Source organism: Marmota flaviventris, chromosome 5 (assembly GCF_047511675.1).
Source record: "Marmota flaviventris isolate mMarFla1 chromosome 5, mMarFla1.hap1, whole genome shotgun sequence".
In the NCBI taxonomy this organism is placed as follows: Eukaryota; Metazoa; Chordata; class Mammalia; order Rodentia; family Sciuridae; genus Marmota; species Marmota flaviventris.
In genome coordinates, this window is record NC_092502.1 from 45,231,840 (window position 1) to 45,259,358 (window position 27,519).

The window sequence follows — 27,519 nt, forward strand, 5'->3', positions numbered from 1 at the left end:
CTACATTCTTTACGCAGGGATCTATATAACAAATTCCTCCTTTACTTCAAATTCAGTCAGAAAGACTGATTTTCTTCAGAGAAACATCCATACTTTATTAAAAATAAGTAAATAAATAGGTAAATAAAATAGAACAGGGTTGGGAGTATAGCTCAGTAGGGAAGCATGTGCTTAGCATGGTTGAGGCCTTGAGTTCAATCTCCAGCGCTGAAACAAAACACCCCAAAATAAACAAAAGCCACAAGAAACACATCAATCATAATGCTTAGCTTAGATGTAGGAAACTGAATGCTGCATTTGTGTACAACAAAAAGCAATGGAAGAAAGATTTACTTTTATGTATCTTGTAGCTGGTTCAGTTCTGTTGTTAAATTCCCTATCTTTCACATTTTATTTTTGAACTACTTCAAATCATCTAAAAGACTTATGTGGAACAAATAATATAGGTACAATGGACATTTCCAATTAAAGATTGTTTGAATTGGTTTTCTCATAAATACCAATAACTATACAATTAGAATTCTATTGCTAAAATTTGGAATCTACATACTTTGAAATATTAACTGGTATACTGGAAAAGGTTTTGACCACTATGAGTCATTTAGCCCATCTGTAACAAAATTAAAAGATACTTTAAGGGCTGGGGATGTAGCTCAAGAGGGGGCACGCTCGTTTGGCATGCACGGGGCGCTGGGTTCGATCCTCAACACCACATAAAAATAAAATAAAGATATTGTGTCCACCTAAAACTAAAAAAATAAATATTAAAAAAAGATACCTTAAGATAAAATTATAAGAAACAACTTTTTGGTAGTTTTATGAATACAGTAGGTTTCCTATAAGATGAAAACTAATTAGGGTTAGGATCTAAGATTTTATAATATGAAAAGTTGAATTCAGTAAAATTGTGTTTTCATTTATAAAAGTTTAGAAATTTAAAAATAAACTCTTTGGACCAATATATTTGCCTAGCAATTTTGAAACATTTTAAATGCTACCTAAAAAAAAGTATTTTAAAGCTGGCTTATTTCAGATGATATTTCAGAACAAAAAGTTCTATTTTGAGGCAAACAGAGCAGAAATAAAACTGCATTAACCAGTAAGATGTGAAAGACACAAAGATTTTATAAACATATGAAGTTCAGAGAGAGTGAATGGCAATTGGGAATAGCTAAAGGAAATCAAAAGGATGATAGCAATAATACAATTAATAGGGAATTTGAGGTGCAAGGTATATTTTAAAAGTATTCTCTATATAAAACAATGCATGCTTCAAACAAATACAAAATGTTTATTACACAAAAATGTAATAACTGACAAACTACCAATCTGTTAAACTTAGAAAAAAATACTAAGTTATTTCATAACTCTTCAAAAAAGACACTTTATATTTTTGTTACTTAAGCTAACTTACTTCAAAGTTATAAAAAATTACAAAATTTTGGTTTAAAAAATGTCTTTCTATGATTACCCCCAATTTATTTTGCTACACATGACAAAAAAAAACAAAATATCTTTGAAATGTTTTGAGTATTTAAATGGAATAAAGATTGAACATAAACTTATTTAAATAACTTTTACATCAATAACAGGCCAACATACACCTTAAATGTCCTCTTAGTAGAAGCAGGAAATACTAATGACAATGCTGCATGAAACTTAAAAATATCTCTCAATTCACGTACAGCACAATAATCAATCTGGCTAAGCTAGTACTATTTAAAGAATATGGTTAGTTATTCTCTTAGTATAACTGAATATGCTAATATCCTCAAAACATAAATAGCAATTCAGTTATCTCACATTTTCTATATTCCTTGTCTCCAGGTTGGAATAGCCCTATGAAGAAAAAGAGAAAAGCAATTACAAATACAAGAAAAAAATTTAAAGACCTAAACACATCTAATTACATGTTAACTGCTAAAAATGTGTATAGATTTACTTTATCAACCTCATAACTAAATATAATATAGAAATTGTATAAAATATAAACATGCAGCTATGAAATTTCTCTAAAGTGACCATCCCTTCTAACTCCTTTTTACCTATGTGGGATATGTAGAAGTGGCCCAGAGCCTGTTGGTCCTATATTTTTGGTTCGTTCTTTCCAACCTTTGGTAGGTTTGTAAAGCCTAGAGGGATCTCTACTAACATTATTTTCAACCTGCAATCAAAAGCAAAATAATGCCAGTTAACTTATATGAACTAAGTTTGTATTTCAATGAGTAAGATCCTTAGTAACATAACATAAAGCAGTTTTAAAAAACATACTTGATATCAGCTAAATGGTAATAAAACTGTTAACCTGTTCAGTAAACTTCTAATTTAAACTTCTAAAATAAAATTTGGACTACAGCAATTTACTAATAAAACATTAGTCTATTTTTTTAGTTCTATTATTTTGTTCTTTTTCTATTTTTTCTCTTTCTACTATGAGAAAAAATATAATTTTTTATATAGCTAAGTTTAATATTGATATAGCCAGACAATAAATTTATGATAAAGTGAATCCTCTGCTTAATCCTTAGGGGTCATCAATGTCTTTAGTTCTGAGTATTACCATTGAGATTCAAAATGCTCACAGCTGCCACAAGTATAAAAAACAGGTTCATATAGAAAGGATTAAAAGAACAGCAAGTAGGAAGAGAGAGATTTCAGGGTGAAAGAAAAGGTTACTTAGAATGATAGAGGGCTGGGGTTGTGGCTCAAGTGGTAGAGTGCTCGCCTAGCACATGTGAGGCACTGGGTTCGATCCTCAGTTTTAGGTGGATACAATAAAAATATTGTATCCACCTAAAACTAAAATAAATAAATATTTTTTTAAAAAGAATGTAAAATGATAGAATTCAAAAGATAGTTTTAAAATCATATGCCTGTTTTCTAATATATAAACAGGAAATTTAAAGTATTTAAGTATAAAAACCATAAGAAGAAAATATATATGATGTCAGTATGCTTATAAACCAAGGAATTAAGATAGGAGTGGGAGGGGAAAGGTTGATCAATGAATACCAATTTATAGTTAGGAGCAAGCGCTGGTGCACAGTAGTAGTCAATAACTGTACATTTCAAAAAGTTAAACGAAAGGATTTTCAGGCTGGGGTTGTTGCTCAGTGACACAGCACTTGCTTAACATGTGTGAGGCACTGTTTTCGAATTTTTCAGTAGTTTTGTCATAAAGAAATGAAAATACTTGAGATCGCTGTTTAACCTGATTTAACTTTACAGAATGTATGTATGTACTGAAATAGCACGTGGCACCCCATTAATACGTATAATTTTTACATTTTCATGTAGTTTCTTTAAAAAGAAATTAACCTCAGTTCACAGTACCTTTTCTTTTAATTTTGCCATTCTTCTTTGTTTTTCTGCCTTTTCATCTTCCTTTGCCTGTCTGTCTAGAATTTTCAATTCAAGTTTATGTAAATCCTAAAAAAAAAGATTATATTAAGAAAATGAAATTAACCTGAATTTGTTTACAATTTAGTTGTTGGAAAATAAAAATAAATTACCTTAACTATCAATACTCTTTCAATATTAACCTTTTCCAACAAAGGCTAAAAACTTTATTTGTTCTACACATAACTGTAACATGTACATCCTTTATGTATATTTTTAGGTGTCACTTTAACTTGTTTCACTTTAAGGTTCAACCTAAAATTCCTTTTCTCTCTCTCTCTCTCTATATATATATATATATACATACACACACACACACACACACACACACACACACACACACACATTTAGTTGGAGACAAACACAATACCTTTATTTTATTTGTTTTTATGTGGTGCTGAGGATGGAACCCAGTGCCTCACACACACATGCAAGGCAAAATGCTCTACCAACTGAGCTACAACCCCAGCTCAAATTCCTTTTCTTATAATACATAAGTTAAGCCCATTTTCATTTATCAATACAGATATGTCTAGTTTTAGATTATTAGTTTTCTTTTTTCTAAGTCTTTCATTATGTGCCATACTTAACTTTTTGGGGAGTGAGAAGGCATGAAATCTTTTATTATTCAGAAAGAATTTTATAGGTAGACTAAAAAAATGAACTAAAATTTCTAATATGAATGTATTTGTCTATTATTTATCTTTATACTTCCACTATTTTTTGCTTTATTAATGTTGCTGCTATATATTTTGATGCACATAATAATGCATAAGTTACATGCATAAGTTGTATCTTACTTGCACCCATTTGCATTTTAAAAACTCTGCTTTGTCTTCATACTTTTTGGACTGAATTCCACTTTGTCTTTACTAACATTTTTTCTGGTATATATTTGTTGAAAACTACCTACAGTCCTATCAATTAGCAATAACCTAAGAGTTTTTTAACCCATTAAGTCCCAAGGTTTCAATTCTGCAAATATAATTTCAAAGTTACCATAAGTGGTATATTTGCTGCTTAATTTAAGTTTTATAGGCGTTTCACATCTGGGATGATGAGACAAAATAGAATAAGTATATATCAAGTATCTATAGTACACCATGCTGTTACACTCTTCCAAAATGCTATTCATGGTATTCCCTCTACTAGGAAAGATTTCTCCCTCTAAAATCAACCCAAGCATCACCTTCTTTCTCTCATAGCTGTGGGAAATATCCCTGTATCCACCTCCTAAAGTTCTCTGTCCACACCTCAATCATTGCATAGTGGAATCTCCTAACCCACTAGATGTTAGATAGCATGGCTTACTTATTTAGTATGGTAATGTGAAGCACAGGTTTGATATATAAGACTTTCTCAACTTTTGCTTAATTGAATCTTGAAATAATACTTCCATGTATTATTTAGGAAATATATTTACTCACTCTTTCTTGAAACCTGGAAATTTCATCAGCAGCAGTTTTCCTTTTATCTGCCTTTTCTGCCTTTTCTCTTATCTCCTTTTCAAGCTTCAAAACTTCTTCCTGTTCTTTCTTCTGCTGGGTATAACTTTCTAGTAGTAATTTTAGTTTAAACTGGCGTTGACGTTCTTTCAGCTGCTTTTTCTCTTTCTCTTCCTCTTCTTTTAACTGGGAAGAAGCACATTTCATTGACATTTCTATACTTTTCTGTTTTTTCCAAGCTTCAACTGCCAATTTCTGTTTCTTTCTTTGTTCTTCTTTTTGCTTTTGATTATCGTCTGGTTTATTATGAAAGGGCAAAGGTATGTTGTCTACCTTTTCTTTTAACTTGAAAATTTCCTCCTTTTTTTGCTGCTTTTTACTTTTCCAATTCTGAATAGACTAGATAGTTAAAAAAAAAAAAAGACAGCAAAAGAAAAATGTTTAAAGTAATTTAAAATACAACTACAATTCCATCTTTCTAGAAAAAATAACAATTATAGGATGCTGAGTGCTTAGGGTTCTAAGTTCTGTTTTATTTGAACCAATAAATTTTTTTTCTACTTCCATTTAAAAATATTACCATTTTAAAACTCTGACTAGTAGGTCATTCTTTTGGCCTTCCTTTTCCTGTCTATATCCTTAGGTTCACAAGGACTGTACTTATTCTCCTCTTTACCTGCTCTGTTTTCATGGGCAACATCCCTTTCCTCTAATCATTTCACTTCTGCTTACAAATTCTTTTTCTAGAATAAGCCTACATTCTGAGTGATTTTTTCCCTGGTCAAATATCAGAAGAGGAATAAAAATGAGGTAGTTTAAGAGTAAAGAGCCCTGAAGTCAGACTACCTGGAATCAAATCTTGTCTTTGCCATTTACTAGATGTGACCTTGGATAAATCACTAAACTACTCTGTTTTCATTTTGCTCATCAGTAAAGTAGCAGATTATTATGCATGGGTATTGTGAAGACTAAATAAGGCAGTATCTGGAACCACAGTGCTTCATAAGTGTAAAAAAACAAATAATAAAATAGTTCAATATCTGTACATATTGGTTATGGAAAGATTATTTAAAATTCTAATGGCCTTCTCAATGCAACATAGGACATAACTGCTGCATTACCTTCCCCCCAAGTCAGGAAACCATTGTCATCTCATCATATACCATTCATTCATTAAATCCATATGGAATGTATATTATATACAAGGCAATGGGACAGTATCCATAGATGATTAGACAATACCAAATACCATTTAGTACAATGCACTCAAAGTGACAATCCAAAAAAATATCCAGGATTCATGACAATGTAAATCAATTCACTTCTGCCTTCAATGAGCAAATTTTTTTATGGAAAAAAATCAACTAAATTAAATAATGTGCTTACTGGGTAACTGATTTTCATGCAATCGCCTTATCTCATTGTAAACTAGTAAGTTTACAAACTAATATCCAGTTCATGGACCAAGTTTGAGCAGCATTATTCTTGGGGAGATACAACATGAGCATGCCATAGCACATCATTAAAAAAAAAAAAAAAAAAGTATAAACACCGTGTTAGTGAAAGTGTGAGGAGGACGACTATGTTTGGGTGGACAAGGAGAAGGCAGTATCTGCTCTGCGCAGATTTTGATAAGCTGAGCATTGAGGACAAAAGAATAGAGGCACATAAAGTAAGAACAAGATACTGGAGGGCACTGAAAAAGTTCAGAGTATGTCTGAAAATGGTAAGTTATCTTCATTCACACAAAACACAGGCTATACTAAAGGAAGTGGAAGATAGAAGTGTTAATCTTCTCTTGAGTCTCTAAAAATGACTTACAATTCAAAAATATTTCTTAAATTCCCTGAATCAATCTCCCTACATGCATTTAATTTAAAGGGTGGGGGGACAATGACAACAACAATGAAAAATGTAGCTATATGAATCAAAATTTCCTTGCTGCTCCTTAGGTGTGTCATCTGTTGAACAGACATGCATTTTTTTGTTAAACAAAACAAGTTAATGTTCATCAGAGCTGAAGGCTGCAAAAACAAACAAAAAACTTCAAAGAAACTTTTAATACTTAAAAGTACTTTCTCCTCTGCTTCTTGACTTTCTATCCAAGATAATGTGGCCTTTGCTGGTAAGATGATTTTCAAAAGTCTGGGTAGATCTGAATTATACAGTTCTAGGAAATGGACACAAAGTGTTTTGCCTACAGTTATTAGTTTTAATGCCCCTTGTGTAGTTTCTTAGGGGTAGAAATGTTTGGCCTTGAGGAAGCCCAACTGTAGTTCCATTAGGTAAAATTACTTCTTATTGGCTCAGTTTCATCTTCTGTAAGATAGGGTAAAAACAACTACAAACATACTTAACAGGGTTGCTACAAAGTTAATAATAAGTTTAGAACAGTGCCTAGAACAGAGAAACATACAATGAATAACAGCTATTATTATTACCTCTTTTTTTCTTTCCTCTAAAGCCAGAAATTTTTGATACCAATTCTCATGCTGTTGAACTTCATCCTGTGTTCTTCCTGGAAGGTATTCAAGAACTTCTTCCACAAATGCTGGCTTCCCTTTATGTTTGTTTCTCACCTTTACAAAGTTCTGGTGATCATAGTCATCCCAACCCCCTTGTCGCCCTCCTGTTTGCTGAAGGAATTTTTCAAAATCTACCACTTCTTCTGGAAGAGTACTTGGTATCACTTTGTCTACAGGAACTTTGCTTGAGATTGCTCTGAAAGCTTTCTCTGTTTCTGAATTACCCAAAGCCCATAAGTCAATTTTTCTTGATATGGCATTCAACTCATTATTCGTTGTTTTCTCTTCTTTAATAAGCTCTTCATATCTAAAATTTTAAAAAGTTGGAAGATAAAAATCAAACCATTTTAATATTCCAATTTCCCTCAAATTCAATTATTCCTGATTCTTCATATCGTCTTCCCTAATTGACATTATTAACATTTATAAATCTAAGCCTTAAGTTTCCTCAAAGATAAAAACAATCTTTCGATTCTTATTTGACATTTTATAGTGTCTAAATATGAATGAAAATTTCCTAAATAAACCCTAAGACAAAAGGAGAGGTGTTATATTGCTTTTGTGTAAGATTCAAATACAAACAACAATACGGTTGTATACAACAAACTAGCGGTGAGTTACTGAAAACTAAAGGTCCGTGATTTTATATTAAAATGAGCTTAAAACATACATAAGCCTTTGTTCTTCTTTAAAAGTATTAATTGCATTTTCAATTTCTTCCATCATTTCTCTGAGTTTTTCAACAACTGTGAAAAGAAAAAAAAAAAAAAAACAAAGCCATGAACAAATTATTTTGTTATATTTCAGTATAGCTGAAAATTAAGAATTTTGTCTTAAAAATTAAGACAAAAAAGTAGAGTGTTTCCCTAATTTAAAGATACTTCTTGGCCTAAGGAATTAATAAACCTTTGCTCAAAAGTAAACTTTTATGATTGCAATTTTTTATTACAAATAATTTTCCTATGCATCCATAGCATTAAATGTTGTAATTAATATTAGTTTTTACAAAAAAATTTCAAAACATACTGTTGTTTGACTTGCAGTTTTCATTTATTAAAATTTTGCAGTTAACAAAATATTGTGATTAACTTTTCACACACATTACTATCTCATTTTTTCTGTGTCTATATATGGCTACATCTATTGTAATTCATTTAATCCACTCTCCAATTGATATTCTTTTAAATATATACAATACCATAGTAAAAATCCTTGCATATATATTTTAGCACGCTCAAATAAGTGCTCTTAGAGAATAACTGATAAAACTTGAAATGCTAAACAGAAAAGTTTACAATATGCTAGATACTGTCATCTTGTTCTTCAAAGATGCTATACCAATTCATTGTTTCTGAGAGAGCCCCTTCCTATATACTTTTAACCATTTCCAAAATGAAGCAAAAATTTATCATCACTGATTCAGCTGACATTTTTGTGATCATTAATAAGCCTGAGCATTTTTATATGTATTTTGAATTCCTGTATACCTTATAATCTTATGCTAATTTTTCTATTAGGTTGTTTATCCTGGTTGCTCTAATTCTGGCATTCTACGTATATTATGGATGTTGGCTTTTTAAATTATATATTGTTAATACTTTTCTAATTTGTTTATCACATTTGCTTATAGGTTTAAGTTTTTTTTTAAGTACTTTTTTCTTTATATTCTGTTCTTATCCTTCTAAACATAATATGATTATAAATATGTTAAACCATGTTCTATTCCAATATTTTTGGTTTTATTAAATTTAATGAATAATAGCTACACTCTTCATAACACCATGAGAACTGAAAAAAATGAAAGTTTGAGTAATTTTCCTAAAATTTAAAATTACATAACAGATGACAGATCAAGGGTTTGATCAACATCTGTCTTAGTCCATAATCTTGAGCACTTTCCTTTATTGCTTTGAACCTTTGGAAATCAATGTTGATATAAACAAGGAGACAAGGATACAACTTTTTCCCCTAAAACTAGCATTTGCCCCAATACAATTGAACCTTTTCTTACATATTTGAAATGCCTCTGAAAGGTAATTATTTCAAAAAGCAAATGACAGAAAAAGCACTAAACCAGAAATCAGAAGTCAGCCTTATTTTTCCCCCTTAATTAACTCAATCTAAACTATCTGTACCATAAGTTCTCTACCTTACAAATGACAATAATATAAGGTATTCTACCTTATAATTTTTAAGGATTTGATAGCACTCTAAGGATTAAAAAAATAAAAAGCTTATATAAATGCCAGATACTACAGTTCTCCAAAATGACCTTATCAATTCCCAACCAATAAAGTAGGTATAGCTTCATTAATGCCAAGTAGGAAAATAGACATTTCATATTAGAAAAGTATAAATTTTTCTAATGAGCAAGAGGAAAATATTAATATGTAAAAAACTCTAACATTTGAATTTACTTACAATCAGGTGTAGGCTTCACATCTTTTAACTGATACTGAAGTTTCTTCACATTGTTATGTATTTTGGCCAATTGTTGCTGGATTTTTGCTCCTGTAAGGAAGAAATACATATTGTAAAATTACTTTGTGACAAATGTAGTTGCATTAGGATTCGACACATAAGACTGATCACAATCATTTAGCAAAAGATAGTGAAGAACAATTAAAGAATAAAAGATGTTTATATCAAAGTCATCTGAATATTTTAGGTACCTTTTCTCTAAATAAAGCATCTCTTAATTTTCTCCAATATTTAAAAGCATAGTGTGTTACATTTTATTATACACGTGTGCCAAGGAAATGTCTTTTTTTTCCTTCTGTGGAGACTGAATTATTGCACATTGTTTTAAATGCAAGATTAGAATCTTAAGCTTAGCATGTTTTGTTCTTTAAAATAATTTTTCTTTCTTTCTTTTTTTGGTAGTAGTGATTGAACCTAGGGGCACTTTACCACTGAGCTATATATCTAGTCCTTTCTATTTTTTATTTTGAGATAGTGTCTTGCTCAGTTGCTGAGGGCCTAAATTGCTGAGGTTGGCCTCAAACTTGCAATACTCTTGCCTCAGTCTCCCAAATTGCTGGGATTACAGACAACACCACTGGTCCTGGCTAAAAGCATTTTTTAACTTATTGTAATTTATGGAAATAGAATTTGCTCTTAATTATATTGTGGGAATACTAAAACTGTCTAGCCAGTACTAATTCTATGGATACTTACAAACTCCCCATTGAGGTTTAAATTAATCTAAATGCATTTTCTAAGACAAAGGTGAGTGATACCTAGTGGTGTCACTGTCATGCCCCTAAAGAGGTCCCTCAGGTGCCATTAAGTGGTTATCTATGATTCAGGTGCCAAGCTCAACCAAAGGAATATCCTGAAGTAAAATGTTAGGCCCAGAATAAAAGTCTGGAAAACAGGTTAAGACCATTTTCAAATGGTCTTGATCAGTAGTAGAAAGACTAGATTCTTCTTTCATATTCTTTTCTGAAGTAGTAATTTTCTTTAATACTTATTTTTTAGTAGGCTTATGTTGTAAATATTCATATTCATGGATACATATTCATATAACAGTAATATTATTATCTTATCAGCATTGGGTACTTTATGCACCCTCCTCTTTTTGTTTTTACAACTTTGGGGGGCGGTACCAGGGATTAAACTCAGGGGCACTCCCAGTGAGCAACATCTCCAGCCCTATTTTGTATTTTATTTAGAGAAAGGGTCTCACTGAATTGCTCCGAGTCTCACTTTTGCTGAGACTGGTTTTGAACTTGTGATCCTCCTGCCTCAGCCTCCATGGCCACTGGGATTATAGGTGTGCACCATTGTGCCCGGCTGTTTTTGCAACTTTTGATAAATGAGCATGAAATATCAAAAGACTCTGTCCTTAAAGGCACTCTATTTTATTTATTTGCAATGTTGGGATGGAACTCAGGACTTATATATACAAGGCAAGCACACTATAATTGAGCTATGCCCCCAGCCCTGGCAATTATTATTATTATTAATATTATTAATTTTTAAGTTTATCTACAGTCTTAGAGCCAGGGCTAATATCCAGAACAAGGCTCCGAATATTTATATGGCTTTGTTCTATTTTTTAATTAACATCTGAGTGTTCCATAAAAGACATTTTATCTCATTTATTTTATATAGTCTTGATCACTATTGAAACTTTAAGTCAAGAAACTTCTCTAGTAAGTTTAAATAATTAGGAAAGAATTTTTTGTTGTTTTATTAGCTTGATCAACTATAGCAAAAATCACTACAGGGCAAACAACCGTATTTTATTTATCCATTTGGAACTGATACTCTGCATAGCCAAAGAACAACAAAATATAAATTCAGGCTAAAACTGAGGCATGGATATTTGTAATAAGGAATAGGTATTTCTGAGTTATGATCTATGAAGTGGAAGTTTCTAAATCTTTATACTAAAACAACCCATTCCTTCCTCTCTTAGGTATGTATAAAGTCTTAATAACAAAAGGCAAAAACTATAGAAAAAGGGAAAATAAAAAGATAAAAACAAAGTTGTCTCTAAAAAGAGAAAACCAAGCGGCCTTTTAAAATGCACAAACTGAGATACTCTACTTAAGAACATAATCAAGGGGTTGGGGTTGTGGCTCAGCGGTAGAGTGCTTGCCTCGAATGTGTGAGGCACTGGGTTCAATTCTCAGCACCACATATAAATAAAAAATAAAGGTCCATCAATAAATAAAATAAATAAAATTTTTAAAAAAGAATATAACCAAGACATGAAAGATTAGCTTCCCACTTGCCTGCAAAAAAAAAAAAAACACTAAGAAATATTAATGAATATTAAATCAGCAAAGTCTAAATTTCTGTATGACTCAAAGAAGAGAGAACTGGAAAAGTGGCTCTCAATATTAGATCCTGTTGTCATTCCAATAGAAGAAAGGGAATGATTTGTCACTACCTGACAAAAGATGACTTCTAAAAATAGTATAATTTTGTATTGAGGAAGAGAAAAGTTAGTTATTAGGAATTTATTTTAATTGGTGATAAGAGAGTACCATGAATAATCTAATCTCTACATAGTAAGTCAACATGTTATAAATCTTAGCTAATTGATTGATAACCATTATTTTTCCTATAAGCAATGCTAAATAGCTTTTCTATTAAATAGATTTCTCAACATAAAAATTTAACTTTACAGGGTATTCTCATAGAATTCTTTAAGCCTAGCATTTACTATACAGTTGAAATGATTAATTTTCATAACCACCAATAGAACACATTCACCATAATCTATAAGGCACTTTCTTACATATTATCTCTATCAAGGTAGAAATGGTAGGTTTCAAAGTGCAGATGAGGAAACTCAGGTTTAAATAACTATGTGACATGCTCTCCTCATAAAGTACAGATTGTAAATTTGCTAATACTTACTGAGTCCAGAGGTCAGTTTATAATGCCAGGGTGATGAGCTAAGATCAGATAGCTCAGGAACCAATTTTTTTTTTTTTCTTTTCAGGAAATTTTAATAGCATTTACTAATTTGTCAACCAAAACACCAAAACCCTCTCTTTCCTATCAAATTGAAGAAATATGCTTAGAAAACAATCCAGTTAGAATGACTAAACAGTGACCTCAGAGAATAAACACATGTCACTAAAAAGACAAACTTACTACCAATACAGTCAATGCACAAAGACAAAGATAGGGAAAAACTGTAACTTTATTTCACTCAACAGTCTTTAGTTTATCATGAACTCAACTTACTTTCTGTTTTCCTGCTGTTAATCAATTTATTTTCCAATTCTTCCAGCATACTATGCTCAATTCTGAAGTCACTTCTCTGGTTGTAGAAATGACTGTGTTTATCTTTTTCTATGATAATAACTCTTTAGGAAAAGAAACAAATGGTATAAATATGATTTAAATATATTTTAACTGTTTAAAATATGAAGACACTCAAAATAGATTAATTCACTTAAAAAGAATGTAATTACTTAGATTAATGAGATTAAGGAGTCAAAAGAGTAGATAGGAATAAGTTCAACCAAAATCAACTGTATTGAATTGTTACTTAAATTATAAAAATGATAATTTAAGAAAATGTGGATATATGAATTTCCTTTGAAAATACACAGGACTTTGGCTATGGATTCCATTTCAATCTTGCTGGGGTCTGAAAAGGGCTGTCACTGCTTTTAGTAGTAGATACTGTTAACTCTGTAACCTTAGCCAAGTCATTAACCTCATTTGATATGACTCATCTCATGGCTAACAGGATTAATAACAGCTCTTTACTACCTAACAGGGCTATAATTAACATCAAATGAAATAAAGTATGTGAGGGATTTTTGTACAATATATAAATATGTACTATGGAAATTCAAGTTACTGATATTAATACTAAACTTCAAGAGGTAAACAATCTACAAAGACAGGAAATTTAGTATATTTCAAGGATATTGTCTTCATTCATTACAAAGCTTCTTTCATCTTATTATTGCTCTTTGGACTTAGTCCATCTATCAGTAAGGAGTTCTAATTGCTAATTTGAGCCCTTGGATAAAACAAAACAAAAGATATACTATTAAGAAATTTTTTTTTGATTGGGCAAAAAAATGAATTTTGTTAATGTTAGTTTTCTTTCTCTTACAAAGTGGAATATGAATATCTCTTCCTTAATCCTGGATTTAATGAATGTTGGGGTATCTCTGGCCATTGACTAATTTCATATAACTTGAGGGGCAACTATCAGTCTTTTCCACCTTGCTATACAGAGAAAAATTTACTATTTATGAGGCACAACAGGAGACTGCCCCAGGCCCTAAAGGCAGAGGGGATTATATCTCAGCATGTGTGTTTAGGAAGCTTGTGCTGTTTGTGAGAGGAGGCAAGAGGTGGAACAGAAAAGTTGAACAGACTCATTCCACATGGCATTTCTAACAGATTGAGGGTCACTACTGAAGTCCTGTGTGTTAAGAACTGGGAATCCCATGAAAGCTCTGGATGGGGAGCAGGGATAATATTATGATCAAATAGAAACGTCTGCCAAGGACATAGGATACAATATGATAGTGAGTTACATGTTGCTATTGCTAGACTAGAAATACTACCATGTAAAGACATTCAAAATGTACTAATGGAGACAGATTGCTAAACATATGAAAAGATGTTTAAACTCAAATTAGGAGAAATGCAATTAAAACTGTATCATAAGAACACTGCATATCTATCAGATTGGCCAAAAAATCACAAGTTTAAATAATATATTCTAATGGTTAAAACTGTGGGGAGACAGATCTTCTCATACATTGTAAATTGCCTATGGATGGCAATGCAACAATATTTACCACATTCATGAATTCATATACCTTTGACCCAGCATTTTCTCCTAAGAATTTATCCTGAAGATAAACTCACACACGTGCAAAATAATGTGGACCTATGAGGATGCTGCAATTAATTACAGCATTGTTTGTTACAACTTACACATCCAAAAATTTAGGACAGGCTAAATAAGTCATGTTACACTCAAATGCCAGTATATAATGCTGCAGATGTCCCATGTACAGAATAGGAAACCTCTCCAAGAAGACACTCTTTATAACAATGTTTTTATATAAAAATGTCAAACATGCCCACAAGTAGAGAAGAGTAAATTGACCCCTCATTTACACTCATGATGTGCCCCTCATAGCACGCTGACTCAGTAATTTTACCTCTCCTTTCATCTATTCTTTCTTTCCTTTGCTCAAGTATTTTGAAGTAAATCCTCTATGCAGTTTTTCTCCAACATACTACCATGTGCATCTCTGTAAATTAAGGATATTTGATATATATAACTACCATGCCATTACAGAACCTGACAAAATCAACAACTCCTTTGTGTCTAAGATATACTCTGAAGTTAAAAAAACCAAGATGCAAATCAGTATGTAGAGTATGCTACCATTTACATAAAAAGGGACAAATGTGAATATATATTTCCATTTCCTAATAAACACATAAAATCTGTGGAAGAATAAACAAAAAAAACTAGTACTACTGGTTGTCTGAGGGGAGAGGAACTAGGGGTGAAACTGAGACTTTCTATTGAGTACCCTTTGATATTGTTTAGAGTTCTGAGACATGTGAATTTATTTCTTACTCTAAGAATAACAGAATGATGAAACAAATTGTTTTTTCCTCAGTATTCAAGAAGAATCGAATAGAAATACATTGAGTTGCTGTATTATAGACCTTCACCTTTTAGTGGACATTATGCCATCTAAAAATAAATACAAACCAGAAACCCTAACTAGAGTCCAATTCTACCTAGAGTAATGCATTTTAGAAAAAAAATATAAATAAATAAATTGTATTTTCTTGAATTCTTGGTATTACAGAGATTATATTTACATTTTTCAAATATATTTTATTTTATAGTATAATAATAAATTATATTATCATTAACCAATGTGAACATGCTATATATTAGGTTTTCAGAACATATCCATCTGACACACATAGTGTTTGAACAACATTCTCCCATTATCTTTACCCCTAACCTTCACGCCCACCTCTGTTATCTACCCCTCTGGTCTGTTTTTATAAGTTCAACTCTTTTAGATTCCACACATAAATGAGATCATGCCATGTACATCTTTCAGAATTTGACTTGTTTCGTTTAGTATAATATGCTGAAAGAACAGATCTTACATGCAAGTGCACAGTAACTATGTGAGGTGAGGAATATGTTAATTAGCTTGATGGTGATAATCATTTCACAATGTATACATATATCAAAACATCATGTTGTATACGTTAAACATATACTATTTTTGTCAATTATAAAGCTGGGGGGGAGACAAGTATTATATAAGGGTAGTAAGAATTCAATCTTCCAAAGCTACAGATGGTGTAACTTTTCAAAATTCAAATAGTATATTTTTTTCACTGGTAGAATTTCTGAAGAGAACTGTCACTAATTCTGTTCCAGAGTCTATTCCTTACAATAGTTTCCTTTTCTTGAGTTCTTTGGTAAATGGATAGTGTCTAAATTCAAAGCAGTATGTTTATAAAAAACTATAGGGTAGAATAGGGCACTTTGAGTTCTAATTATTACCATTCTTCATAGTTACATCATGATGCTGCAGACAACAATGAATATTCAATGAATATCACTGCTTCTTCAAGGAATAAATACATATAGTATATACTAACATTTAAACAGAAACATAAACAGAAACTTCTCAATTTCATCATAATGTACAGAATAGATCTGAGAGGAACAGAGATCACAAGTTATTTTTTTAAAAAAGTTAACTCAAAAGTATAGATTTTTCATGAAAACTAGCAACTACTTGCCTCAATGAGATATACTGACAACTCAAACAGGCTTTCCTGAAGAACAGCACTGGTTAGTAAAAAGAACAGTGGCTTTCAGAGTGGCTGAAGCCACCCATAAGAGTCACTAAATCAAACATTTACCAACTAAATAACCTATGGGAAGATATTTACTCTCTATAATCACCCTTGTTTGCAAAATAGGAAAAATAGCAATTTAAATACATGATGTTTACTTATAAAGCACTTTCATACATATATATTTTAAACCCCCTCAAATTATTCACTTATTCAAAAATGTTTACTGAATGTTTACTTGCAGTTGTAAATTGAAAAGGTACTCAATCTGTTTATCTAATATACAAAATTTAAAAAAGCAGCTGTTTTGTTTTCCTTAAAATAAAAATTGAAAGTGGTAATAAAAGATAAAACAATTCCACTTATAATTTTTATATTAAATATTGTATTACCATTTGTCCATTCATATCTGCCACTTTCTTTGTTCTATTTAACTGGTGAGTGACTAAAATTTTCTAATAATATGGGATTTAGTAGGTGAAATTGAATTAATTTTATATTGTTCATAATAAATTTACTAGTACTGTTATTTGGACAAAACATACTTACTGATTCTTAAATTTTTCTGCTGTGCGTATGAATTCTGCTTTCTTAGTCCGACTAACTTTCTGCTTCCAATTTTGAAGCTGAAAAGGACGAATTCCACCCGAAGTACTAAAACAGCCATCATTCTGTATAAAAAATAACAAGAAATTATCATCCATAATGAAAGTAGTAAGAAATAACGTGAAATTATTTTTCGACACTAAAACATCAAATACTGGAGTTTATTGAGTTCGTTTTAAGGCTAATCTAATTTTTTTAAAAATACATTTTGTGGAAGAAGGAATTTTTATCTTAAAATGATAAATTAATAATAATAATAATAATAATAATAATAATCCAGAGATTATTTACAAAAAAGATCTAATTCATTTACCAGTCATTTGTCACCTATAGACTGAACACTATGTATGCTATGACAGGGGCAGCATTAGACACTAGGGAAACAATAAAGATCCATCCTAATATGGCCCCTCCTTAAAGTCTATTGAAGGGAAACAGATTTATAGAGAAAATATGAAACAAGCAATAAAAACAAATAAAAATGCACCAACTGTGATAAGTGCTATTAAGGAACTAGTATTAACATGGAAAAAATTAACCTAGGCTTGCTTTTCAGTTAGAATAGCTGCAGGGGTTCTATTTGAGGGGGTGACATTTAAGAAAGAATGGAATCAGCCATGCCAGAAGCAGCATGGAATGGTGTGCCAGGTCTACAGATCAGCTGTATAAACTTGCAAGAGCAGGAAAGACGTTGGCCAGTTCAAGCACAGAAAAGGCAATATGACATGAGATTAGTAAAGGTAGGGGGCTTGATGGGAGATGAAAGTCAACAGGGAGGTACACGCCAAACACACAGATGGGTTAGGTCACTGAGTGAATTTTACTGCAGGGTTTTGAACAGATAAATGCATGGTAAATTTAATTCTTTAAGAAAAAAATTCTGGCTGTTTTGGGGGAATAAATCAGTGGGAAGTGTGAGGGTGGGTGAGGCACGAATGGAAGCAAGATCAGTGGAGTAGCTGATGCAGCAACACAGGCTTGGAATGAGTGTCCAGGACTACCCAGGTGACAGAAATTAAAAGAAGTTAAGAACGTTAGATTTATTTTGAAGGTATAACCAAAAGGGATTGTTGAACAATGGGATGTGAGAGATTAAGAAAAACGGAAACATAGGTTCTATATTTCTAAGAGCAAGAACAAAGTAAAGAATTTAGGAAATATTTAAAAAGTTGAGATATAATTCACATACCATAAATATCCATTTAAGACATACAATTTGGTGGTTTTTAGTATATTCACAAAGTTGTGCAACCGTCATCACTATGTGGTTCTGAGATATTTTCATCATGCCAAAATGAAGTATTATACCCATTAACAGTCACTCCCCATCTCCTTCTCCCAGCTCCAGGCAAGCATTAACTTCATTTTCTAACTATGAATTTACCTATTCTGGCTAAATGGACTCATACAACATGTAACCTTTTCTGTCTGGCTTCTTTCGCTTAGCACATTGTTTTCAAGATTCATCCATGTGGTACCATGAATCTGTGCTCCATTCCTTTTTGTGGCTGAAATGTGATGCTTTATACAGATCCACCACATTTTGTTTACCAACTCATTGGACATCAGCTGATGGACAATTGGTTTCTTTCTACTATTTGGCCAATACAAATAATGGTACCATGACCATCTGTATGTGAATTTAACTTGCCTATTTTTGTAGTACCGGGGATTAATCCCAGGGCCTCAAACACGCTAGGTAAGCACTCTATCACTGAGCTACACAACCAACCGTTTCAATTCTCTTGGGTAAATAGCAGGATTTCTGGCTCATAAGGTAGCTCTATTTTTTAATTTCCCATTTAAAAATCTGGGTTGAGGGCTGGGGATATAGCTCAGTTGGCAGAGTACTTGCCTTGCACGCACAAGGCCCTGGTTTCAATCCCCAGCACCACAAAAAGACAACAACAACGACAACAAACAGGTTGCCCTTTTATTGTTGAGCTGGAAGCATTCTTTTTATTTCTGAATGTAAATATCTTACTATATATGTAATTGGCAGATTTTTTTCTCTGAGTTATCTATTCATGTCTTTAGTAATGCCTCTGATGCACAAGGTTTTAGTTTTCTGAAAAACTGCCAAACTGTTTTCCACAATGGCTGTATCCCACTAACATTCCCACTAACACGGCATAAGGGTTCCAATTTCTCTGTACCCTCACCAATTCTTGCTATTATCTGTCTGTTTTATTTTAGCCATTTTAATACCTGTGAAATAGCATTTCACAGTGGTTAATCTTTGATTAGTTCCTAATGACTAATGATGTTTCACATCTTTTTCATATGCTTATGGGACACTGCTCTTGAGGAATATCTATCTACTTAAATCTTTTCTCATTGTTTTAGAAGAAAATAACTTTAATTAACTCATAAACAATAATATCATGATTGGTTTGAGGCCACACAAACATTTGCATAGTCCTCAATTTTATACCATCTCAATGAACTCTATACATTTGGAACATCCTCTTCCATTGCCATTCTGAAAACTTCATATTTTCACTACCAGTTACATTTTTATGCTGAAGTAACTTGGTCATCAGAGCTGATTTTCTATCTCTTCAATTTGAATTTCTTGATTAGATTAGTCTATTGCAAGTCTGCACTGCCTCAATAACTCACTGAAATCATTACAATGGCTTAACATTACCTTGGTTCTAGGAATAATTCCCAAACTATTTTATCTCATAAAAGCAAATGCCACCAAATTGCTGCTGTTGTGCTTGCTCAGTTCCCCGGACTCCTGGTAAATAAGGTCACACTCTGAGGGCCCAGCATTATTTCTTCCACTATAGTCCTTAATGATGGTTGGCCCTATGTGTGCTGGACAGCAGTGTACATTGCCTCACCAAGCTGCAGTTACCAGATGGCATCAGACTTTGCTGGGAGGTGCAGCAGGGAGGTGCAGCAGTGGGGAAGTCAATGTTGCTGGTAGCAAAGCTGCTGGTGCCACCCAGGGAGCAGCTCTCTTCTGAGGGGTCCTCTGGCTGAAGGGCCACATGAGAAGTGTGACTTTGGCTTTCATGAAGCATTACATATGCAAAGTGGCGGGGTGGGGGTTGGGGGGGAGCCTGGGGTTGTGGCTCAGAGGTAGAGCACTCACCTAGCACATGCAAGGCCCTGGTTCGATCCTCAGCACCACATAAAAATAAATAAATTAAATAAAGGTATTGTGCCCAACTACAACTTAAATAAATAAGTAAATAGTGGCATAGAGTCTAAAAAAAACAAAGAATCTAGTGGCTTCTGCCTTTTCTCGTTTAAAAAAAAATAGGCTACATGTCATTTTATTGTTGAACTGTTAGAGCTGCTTATGTATGTTCATTTTTATGGGAGGGCACTATTTTAGATTGAGCTCCTACACTAAGTCCCCAAAGACCAGACCAAACCAAAATGGAGTCATTTATGCTAAGTGCTGCATAATCAAACTGAAACTCTAAGGAAGGCAGTAGATCCTCAAACAGACTACTTTTTCCTAACATTCACAGCAACCAATCAGAAAGGCTTTACCAGTCTTCAGGGAGTCAAATAAGTGAGTCCTCTTTAACTCTCACAAGAAAAGTAAACTGAAGCAACCTGATGTTAACTAATATGCTTTTTTTCTCTTGTTTTCTAGTTCCCACCTTAAAAGAAAAACAATAACAACAACAATGGAACACTGTTCTGTGAAGCCCTGTGAGAGTTCTTATTTTGTTTTATAGAACAAGATACTGCTCCAATTCATGAATTGCAAATAAGTCAATATGATCTTTAAACTAGTTGTGCAATTTTGTTTTAAGACCTATATTGTAGACATAAAACCTTTACAAATTTGCAAGTATTTTCTCACATTCTCTGATTTGTCTTTTCTTTTTTGGTACTAGGAACTAAACTAAGGACCATGTGCATGCTGAGCACACGCTCTATCATTGAGCTGCACCCCCATGCCTCTTCACTTTCCTGATAATGTCCTTTAAGGCACCAATTTTTAAATTTTAATGGAGTACAATTTATCTTACTTAAGTTTGGTTTGTGCTTCAGATTTCTATAGAAGAAACCACTGCCTATTCAAAGGTCATGAAGATTCATGCCTATGTTTTCTCCTAAGAGTTATATCTCACATGTTGGTCTCTATTTTGGGTTATTTTTCATATATGGTGTGAGGTAGGAGCTCAACTTATGTATGCAGATATCCAATTGTCCTAGTATCATTTGTTGAAAAGACTATTCTTTTCTTACTGAATTGTGTTATTGAAAATCATTTTTCATGCCCACAAATGTAGGTTTATTTCTTGACTCTCACTGATCTTTATGTCTATGCAGTACACATTGGTTACTGTAGCTTTGAAATAAGTTTCAAAACTACAAAGTGTGAGCACTCCAACTCTGTTCTTTCTTCTAAGCTGTTTTTACTATTTGGTAAATAATATCCTGCATTTTCTGTATGAAATTTAGGATCAGCTTGTAAATTTTTTTTTTTTTTTTTTTTTTTTTTTTTGCAAAAAAAGGGCAGATGGGTTGGATTCTCTGGAGACTATACCATTCTTAACAGAATAAAGTCTTCAGATTCATAAACATGAAATATCTCTTTATGTAAGTCTCCTTTAATTTCTTTCAAAAATGTTTAAAGTTTATACTTCTTTCATTAAATTCATTTCTATGTATTTTACTCTTTGTGATATTATTGTATTTTCGGTCATTCCCTTACTTCCTGTCTCAATATGTGACTGTTCTCTCCCTCTCACACATGCTGTCATGATGCCATCTACCACACTGTGACACAGGCTGGCAGGCCCTTAGGAGAGGCTGGGGATGACTTATCTTGAACTTTCAGCCTCCAAAATAGTGAATTAATTATAAATATTTTATTCAATAAGTACCTAGCCTCAGGCATTTTGTTAATGGCAACAGAAACAGAATAATATGCCCGGGGTTTTTGATGTGCTAATCTTATTGAGGATCCCTCCTATGTATTCAATTGCTTCTTGGAGCTTTCAAATTTTTTCTTGTTTATATTTGAAAGTTTTGATGAGCTCCAACAATGTGTTGGTTAATGTTTTTCATCAAATCTGGGAAGTTTTCTGACATCACCCAAATATCCATTTCTTTGTGTATATTTTGTTTCTGTTTCCAAAATTCTCATTATTCATCTTAGTATGCTTAATGGTATTCCACAGATCTCTGAGTCTTTATTTTTTTTCTTCTTCTTCTATCTATCTATCTATCTATCTATTTATTTTTCCTATTCTTCAGTCTGGATAATCTGAATTGACCTATCTTCAAGTTTGCTGATTCTTTTATTTGCCAAGTAAACCTGGTATTGAGTTTCTCTAGTCAAGTTTTCATTCAAGTTCTTGTACTTTAACCCCAAGATTTCTATATGATTTTTCTTGTAATTTTTATCTCTTTATAGATATTTTCTATTTGGTGACATATTATTCTCATATTTTCTTTTAGTTTCCTTTAGTTCTGTGAATAAATTTAAAATAAATTATTTGAGTCAGGTGCATTGGCACACCACCTGAAGTCCCAGCTACTTGGGATGCTAAGGTGAAGAATCACTGGAGCCATAGTTTGAGATGAGCCTAGGCAACACTGAACACTGAAATGCTATCTAAATAAATAAACAAATTAATAAAAAGATAAAATAACTAAATATGGAAAAATAATAAAGTAACTGATATTAAGTCTTTATCTAGTATATCCAGTATTTAGTCCTCCACTTTCTGCTTTATTACCCTGTGTGTGAACTACACTTCCTTATTTCTTTGCATGTTTCATATTGTTGTTGTTGTTAAAAATTGGACATTTACAATAATTAAATGTGGCAACTCTGAAAACAAGATTCCTAAGATTTGTTTTGTTTCTGTTTGTTTACTCACTATTCTGAATTATATATTCTTTGTTGGGTATAGCACTTAAATTTGTTTGGCTAGCGAGTTGTCAGTAATAAGTGATCATAAATTTCCTGAAATGCTTTTAAACAATAAGTCCTAGTCTTTGCTATCTTTGGGTAAGGGGGTCTGTTTGCATTCTGGGGCACACCTTCAATACTCAGGCAGGAAGTTTACAACTTTACCTCAGCCTTTACTTTCTTTCTACATAGAACTTCAAGGTCAGTCAAAGATGAGGACTCAGGACTTTCTCAGGTCTATCCTTCCCAGTGTGATGGTGCAGGCCTATAATCCCAGTGGCTCGGGAGGCACAGGCAGGAGGATCATGAGTTCAAAGTCAGCCTCAGCAAAAGTGAGTCACTAAGCAACTCAGTCAGACTCTGTCTTTAAATAAAATACAAAATAGGGCTGAGATGTGACTCAGTGGTCAAGCGCCCCTGAGTTCAATCCCCGATACCCCCTAAAGAAATAGAGAATCTCAGATCTATCCTTATGCTTCCTTTGCCTCTGTAACAAATTTATCATAGATTCGTCTACCACCAATTTACTAGTTTAAACATTACAAATTTATTCTCTTTCAATTTCATGATGTGAAACTGGAGGACATTATGCTAAGTGACATAAACCAGACAGAAAGAAAAACACCTCATGATTTTACTCAAATGTATAATCTAAAAAAAAGAGTTGATCTCATGGAAGTAAAGAGCAAAATAATGGTTACCACAGACTGGAAGGAACTGGGGAGAAAGGCATGAGAAGTGGTTGGTCAAAAGGTACAAAGTTAGGATGGAAAATGAGAAATAAGTTTTGAGACCTATTACACAGCAAGGTAATTTCAGTCAATAAAAAATGAGTAAAATAAAGGTATTGTGCCTATCTACAACTAAAAATAAATACATATTTTTTTAAAAAAGAATACATTTTCAAATGTATTGCCACAAAAAATGAAGTGAGGTCATATGTAAATGGGCTCAATTTAATCCAGATTTACTTCCAGATTTGATACACATATCAAAACATCACAATGTATACTGTATGTCTACAACATAATGATTTGTTCATTAAAAATAATCTTAATAAAAGAAAAATAAAATCAAGGTATGGGCAAGGCTGCATTTCTTCTGGAGGCTTTAAGGGAGGACCTATTTCCTTACCTTTTTTTTTTTTTTTTTAAACATCTTGGGTCTACCTTTACTCCTTGGCTCATGACCCCTTCCTCAAATCACCCTATCCCCTTGCTTCCATTATCACATCTCCTATTACTGACCGATTCCCCTGCCTCCATCTTAGAAAGACCTATGTGATCGCAATGGGTCCCATCAGAAGGTCCATGAAAATCTCCTTATTTTAAGATATTAATCACATCAGCAAAGACCCTTATGATGTATGCCCTGGGGAAACATTATTCAGCCTACTACACCTGAACATACACATAGCCCAATGCATACGCATGACCTTTTAAAGAAAGTCCATTTTGAATGACCATTTAAAGTTTGAGAAGAAATGTAGTTATTAATGAAAACCTAATCTAAGCAGTCAATGGACTTAAGATCCAGGTCATTAGAGAAAAGATCACTAGAAATAAAGCAGAAGACACAGTCCTATCTTGGTATAAAACCAGCAACATCATAGTTAGAGGTACTTCCAAAAAACTCATAATTCAAAACTAAAATGATCAAGTGAACAAGTTCCAGGATTAAGAGAGAAATGGCACTTAAGAGAAGGTTAAAAGATTTGTGGCCTTCAGTCTTGAAAGGCAGTGGCTGAATCATATACAAGCATCAAAAAGCATAGATAGGGCACCTTATTACTTTTCATATAGGTGAGATATTTATGACATTCCACACCTCAAGGAGATTACAAAGTACAAGATACAATAGTTCTGAAACTTCAGAGATAATTATTCCAGAATAATTTAAGAGAACTGTGATAGACTGAATTATTTCCTCCCAAAATTTAAATGTTGAACTTCTAGCTCCACAGTGACTATATTTGGAGAGCAACTTTCCAGAGATAATTAGTTAAATGAGGTGATAAAAGAGAACCCTAGTCCGAAAGGACCCATACCCTTTTAAGAGGAAGAGACCTCAGATACATCTCTCTCTCACTCTTTTTCTCTCCCTTCCTCTCTCCCTCTGCAGGCCCACAGAGGAAAGGCCCTGTGAGGATACTGCAGGAAGATAGTTGTCTACAAGTTAGGACAAGATGCCTCACCAGAATTCAATCTTAATACACCTTGTTCTTAGACTTCTAGCCTCTAGAACTGTGAGACAATTAATTTCTGCTGTTTTTGTCACCCAATCTGTGATACTCTGTTATGGAAACCCTAGGTTTCAGATATCTTTTAGATACTTCTAATATCATAAGATTGTCAGAAAAAAATATCAAGAAACATTAGCTGGTTTCAGTATTAGTGAGCAGGAATATTCATTAATGACAAATATTCAGGTTTGGAATTAGTACAGCAGTGATTCTAATTTTTTTAAGCCAAACACACTTGACGATTTCTACATTCCTGCTATGATTCTCAGTTATGAAACTATGCCTTCCCTAATAAAGTGGTGGAAAGGTTTATAAAGCAAGGTTTTTCAATCTCAGTACTACTAACATTTTGAACCAGATAACTGTTGGGGGGGAGGATGTCTTCTGGCCTCTACCTATTATGTTAGCAGCACCTCAAAACTTCTTCCCTTTTGTCACAACTAAGTCTCTAGAAATTGCTAAGTGCTCTCTGAGAACTAATATAATGTTTGAAATAACTCTATAGGTTATATGATTCTGATGTAGTCCCTGGGGCAAACACCACCTCTGAGAATCACTGTAGTAAACTCACGGGCTTTGTCAATAACGATATTAGGTAGCTTGTAAAAAACGTAAATCAGGAGGTAAAACAAGCTATGAGAATTTAGAGAACAAATCACATGGAACTGAAAAGTTTTCATGGAGAAAGCCAGCAATATAGACAAACTAACAGGACCATACATGTTTTAGTCCATATTTAAAAACATTTGCTCTATTTTGCATTTTTATATTTTTTTTTTTCCTGATGCACTTGATCCGGAGTTAGAATAATAGAATCACATAGAACATGGGAGAAAATTTGCCTGAGGTGGATTTCCTGAATTGCAAAGCTGAAAAGACACTGTATTTCCTTTGAGGATTAAAACTATAGAGCCTGTCCTCAGTTCACAACAGCTTTCCTCCAGGTTTGCGCTGATCTACAAATATTTGGGAAGCGCCTACTATGTCCTAGGCACTATAAAGTGAGCACGTTTTAGGTGCTGGGAATATAATAGTGATTTCAAAAATTTCTGCCTTCATGGAGCTTACATTCTCAAGGAGGCGGGGGCGGGGGAGAATGAAAAAAATATATACTATATCATATGGTAATTAGTGCTACGGAGAAAAACATAAAACCGGGAAAGGACGTTGGGTGTAGTGGGTATAAGGGGGAATATCTAGTTTAGAGGGATAAGGAATAGTCTCGTTAAACTGATGGCAACTGAAAGGTACGGTTGTCTTCGCTGTGGAGAAAATGGTCCTTAAGGCCGTTCTAGGAAACACCTCTGCCTCTTATCCTCCCACATTTTGTTCCTCTTTTTGTGTTCCTAGCACCTGCACAGTAAAAGACCTGGCGATGATTACTGGATGACGAGTCTCCCTCCAACCAAGCTTCATGTCAGGGTCTCCCCAGACAGAATGCCCACAGTTCAGGGAGAAGCGTATTATTTATTATTAGTACCCATTTTTAGAGAGAAAACTGAGCAGCCCAGACATTTTCCTATCATACAACTAGGAAGCGGCAAAGCCCAGGGCTTCCAACCCGGTGTTCCTCGACTTCAAAACTGCAGGGAGGCGGCTTATAAAGGCTGTTAGACGCCCATAACAACAAAGAGCAACGCCGCCGGGCGTGCCAGGCCTCCACCAAGGGACGTGAACACGGCACCTCCCGGGTGGCGCTGCAGAGGACACCTGTTCTGCCGGGGCCAGAGACGTGGTCCGCCCCCGGGGCCTACATCCCCGAGCCCCACGCCCGCCACCAGAGCGGCTTCCAGACGTCCTCAATTTACCTGTTGCGGTGCGGGCGCCGCTCCCACGCTGGTCCCGGTGGCCGCGCCCGCCCCCGCAACCGCCCCAGCTACCGCGGTGGCCGCCGCAGCCGCCACGACCGTAGTCAGGGCGGCCATGTTTCCTCCCGGAGCTGCTGGGGCCTGGGGGGATTCTAGTCTCCGCAGACTTTTCCTAGAGCAGCCACTGGGATGGGCGGAATTCAGTGCGGGGCCGAGGCGCTGGGCAGGACCCGGGGCAGGGTGGGGCAAGACGCGGGGC

At 33.7% G+C, this 27,519-nt stretch overlaps 1 protein-coding gene across 4 annotated transcripts; it reads right to left on the bottom strand.

Moving 5' to 3' along the window:
• Positions 1-69: 69 nt before the first annotated feature.
• Positions 70-27,468, bottom strand: Ccdc112 (coiled-coil domain containing 112). Of its 4 annotated transcripts, none has more exons than XM_071612196.1 (10): positions 27,261-27,468; positions 17,261-17,382; positions 13,076-13,197; positions 9,791-9,880; positions 8,040-8,115; positions 7,286-7,676; positions 4,827-5,030; positions 3,334-3,429; positions 2,046-2,164; positions 70-1,839 (listed from the first exon to the last, which is right to left on the bottom strand). In XM_071612196.1, exons 1-10 carry the CDS (start codon positions 27,375-27,377, stop codon positions 1,809-1,811), a joined length of 1,368 nt encoding a protein of 455 aa, XP_071468297.1. In that variant the 5' UTR covers positions 27,378-27,468; the 3' UTR covers positions 70-1,808. The 4 variants fall into 4 exon arrangements, with proteins under 4 accessions (XP_071468297.1, XP_027796896.1, XP_071468295.1 ...); XM_027941095.2 differs by having other exon boundaries at positions 4,827-5,243; XM_071612194.1 differs by lacking the exon at positions 2,046-2,164 and having other exon boundaries at positions 4,827-5,243.
• Between the last annotated feature and the right edge of the window lie 51 nt (positions 27,469-27,519).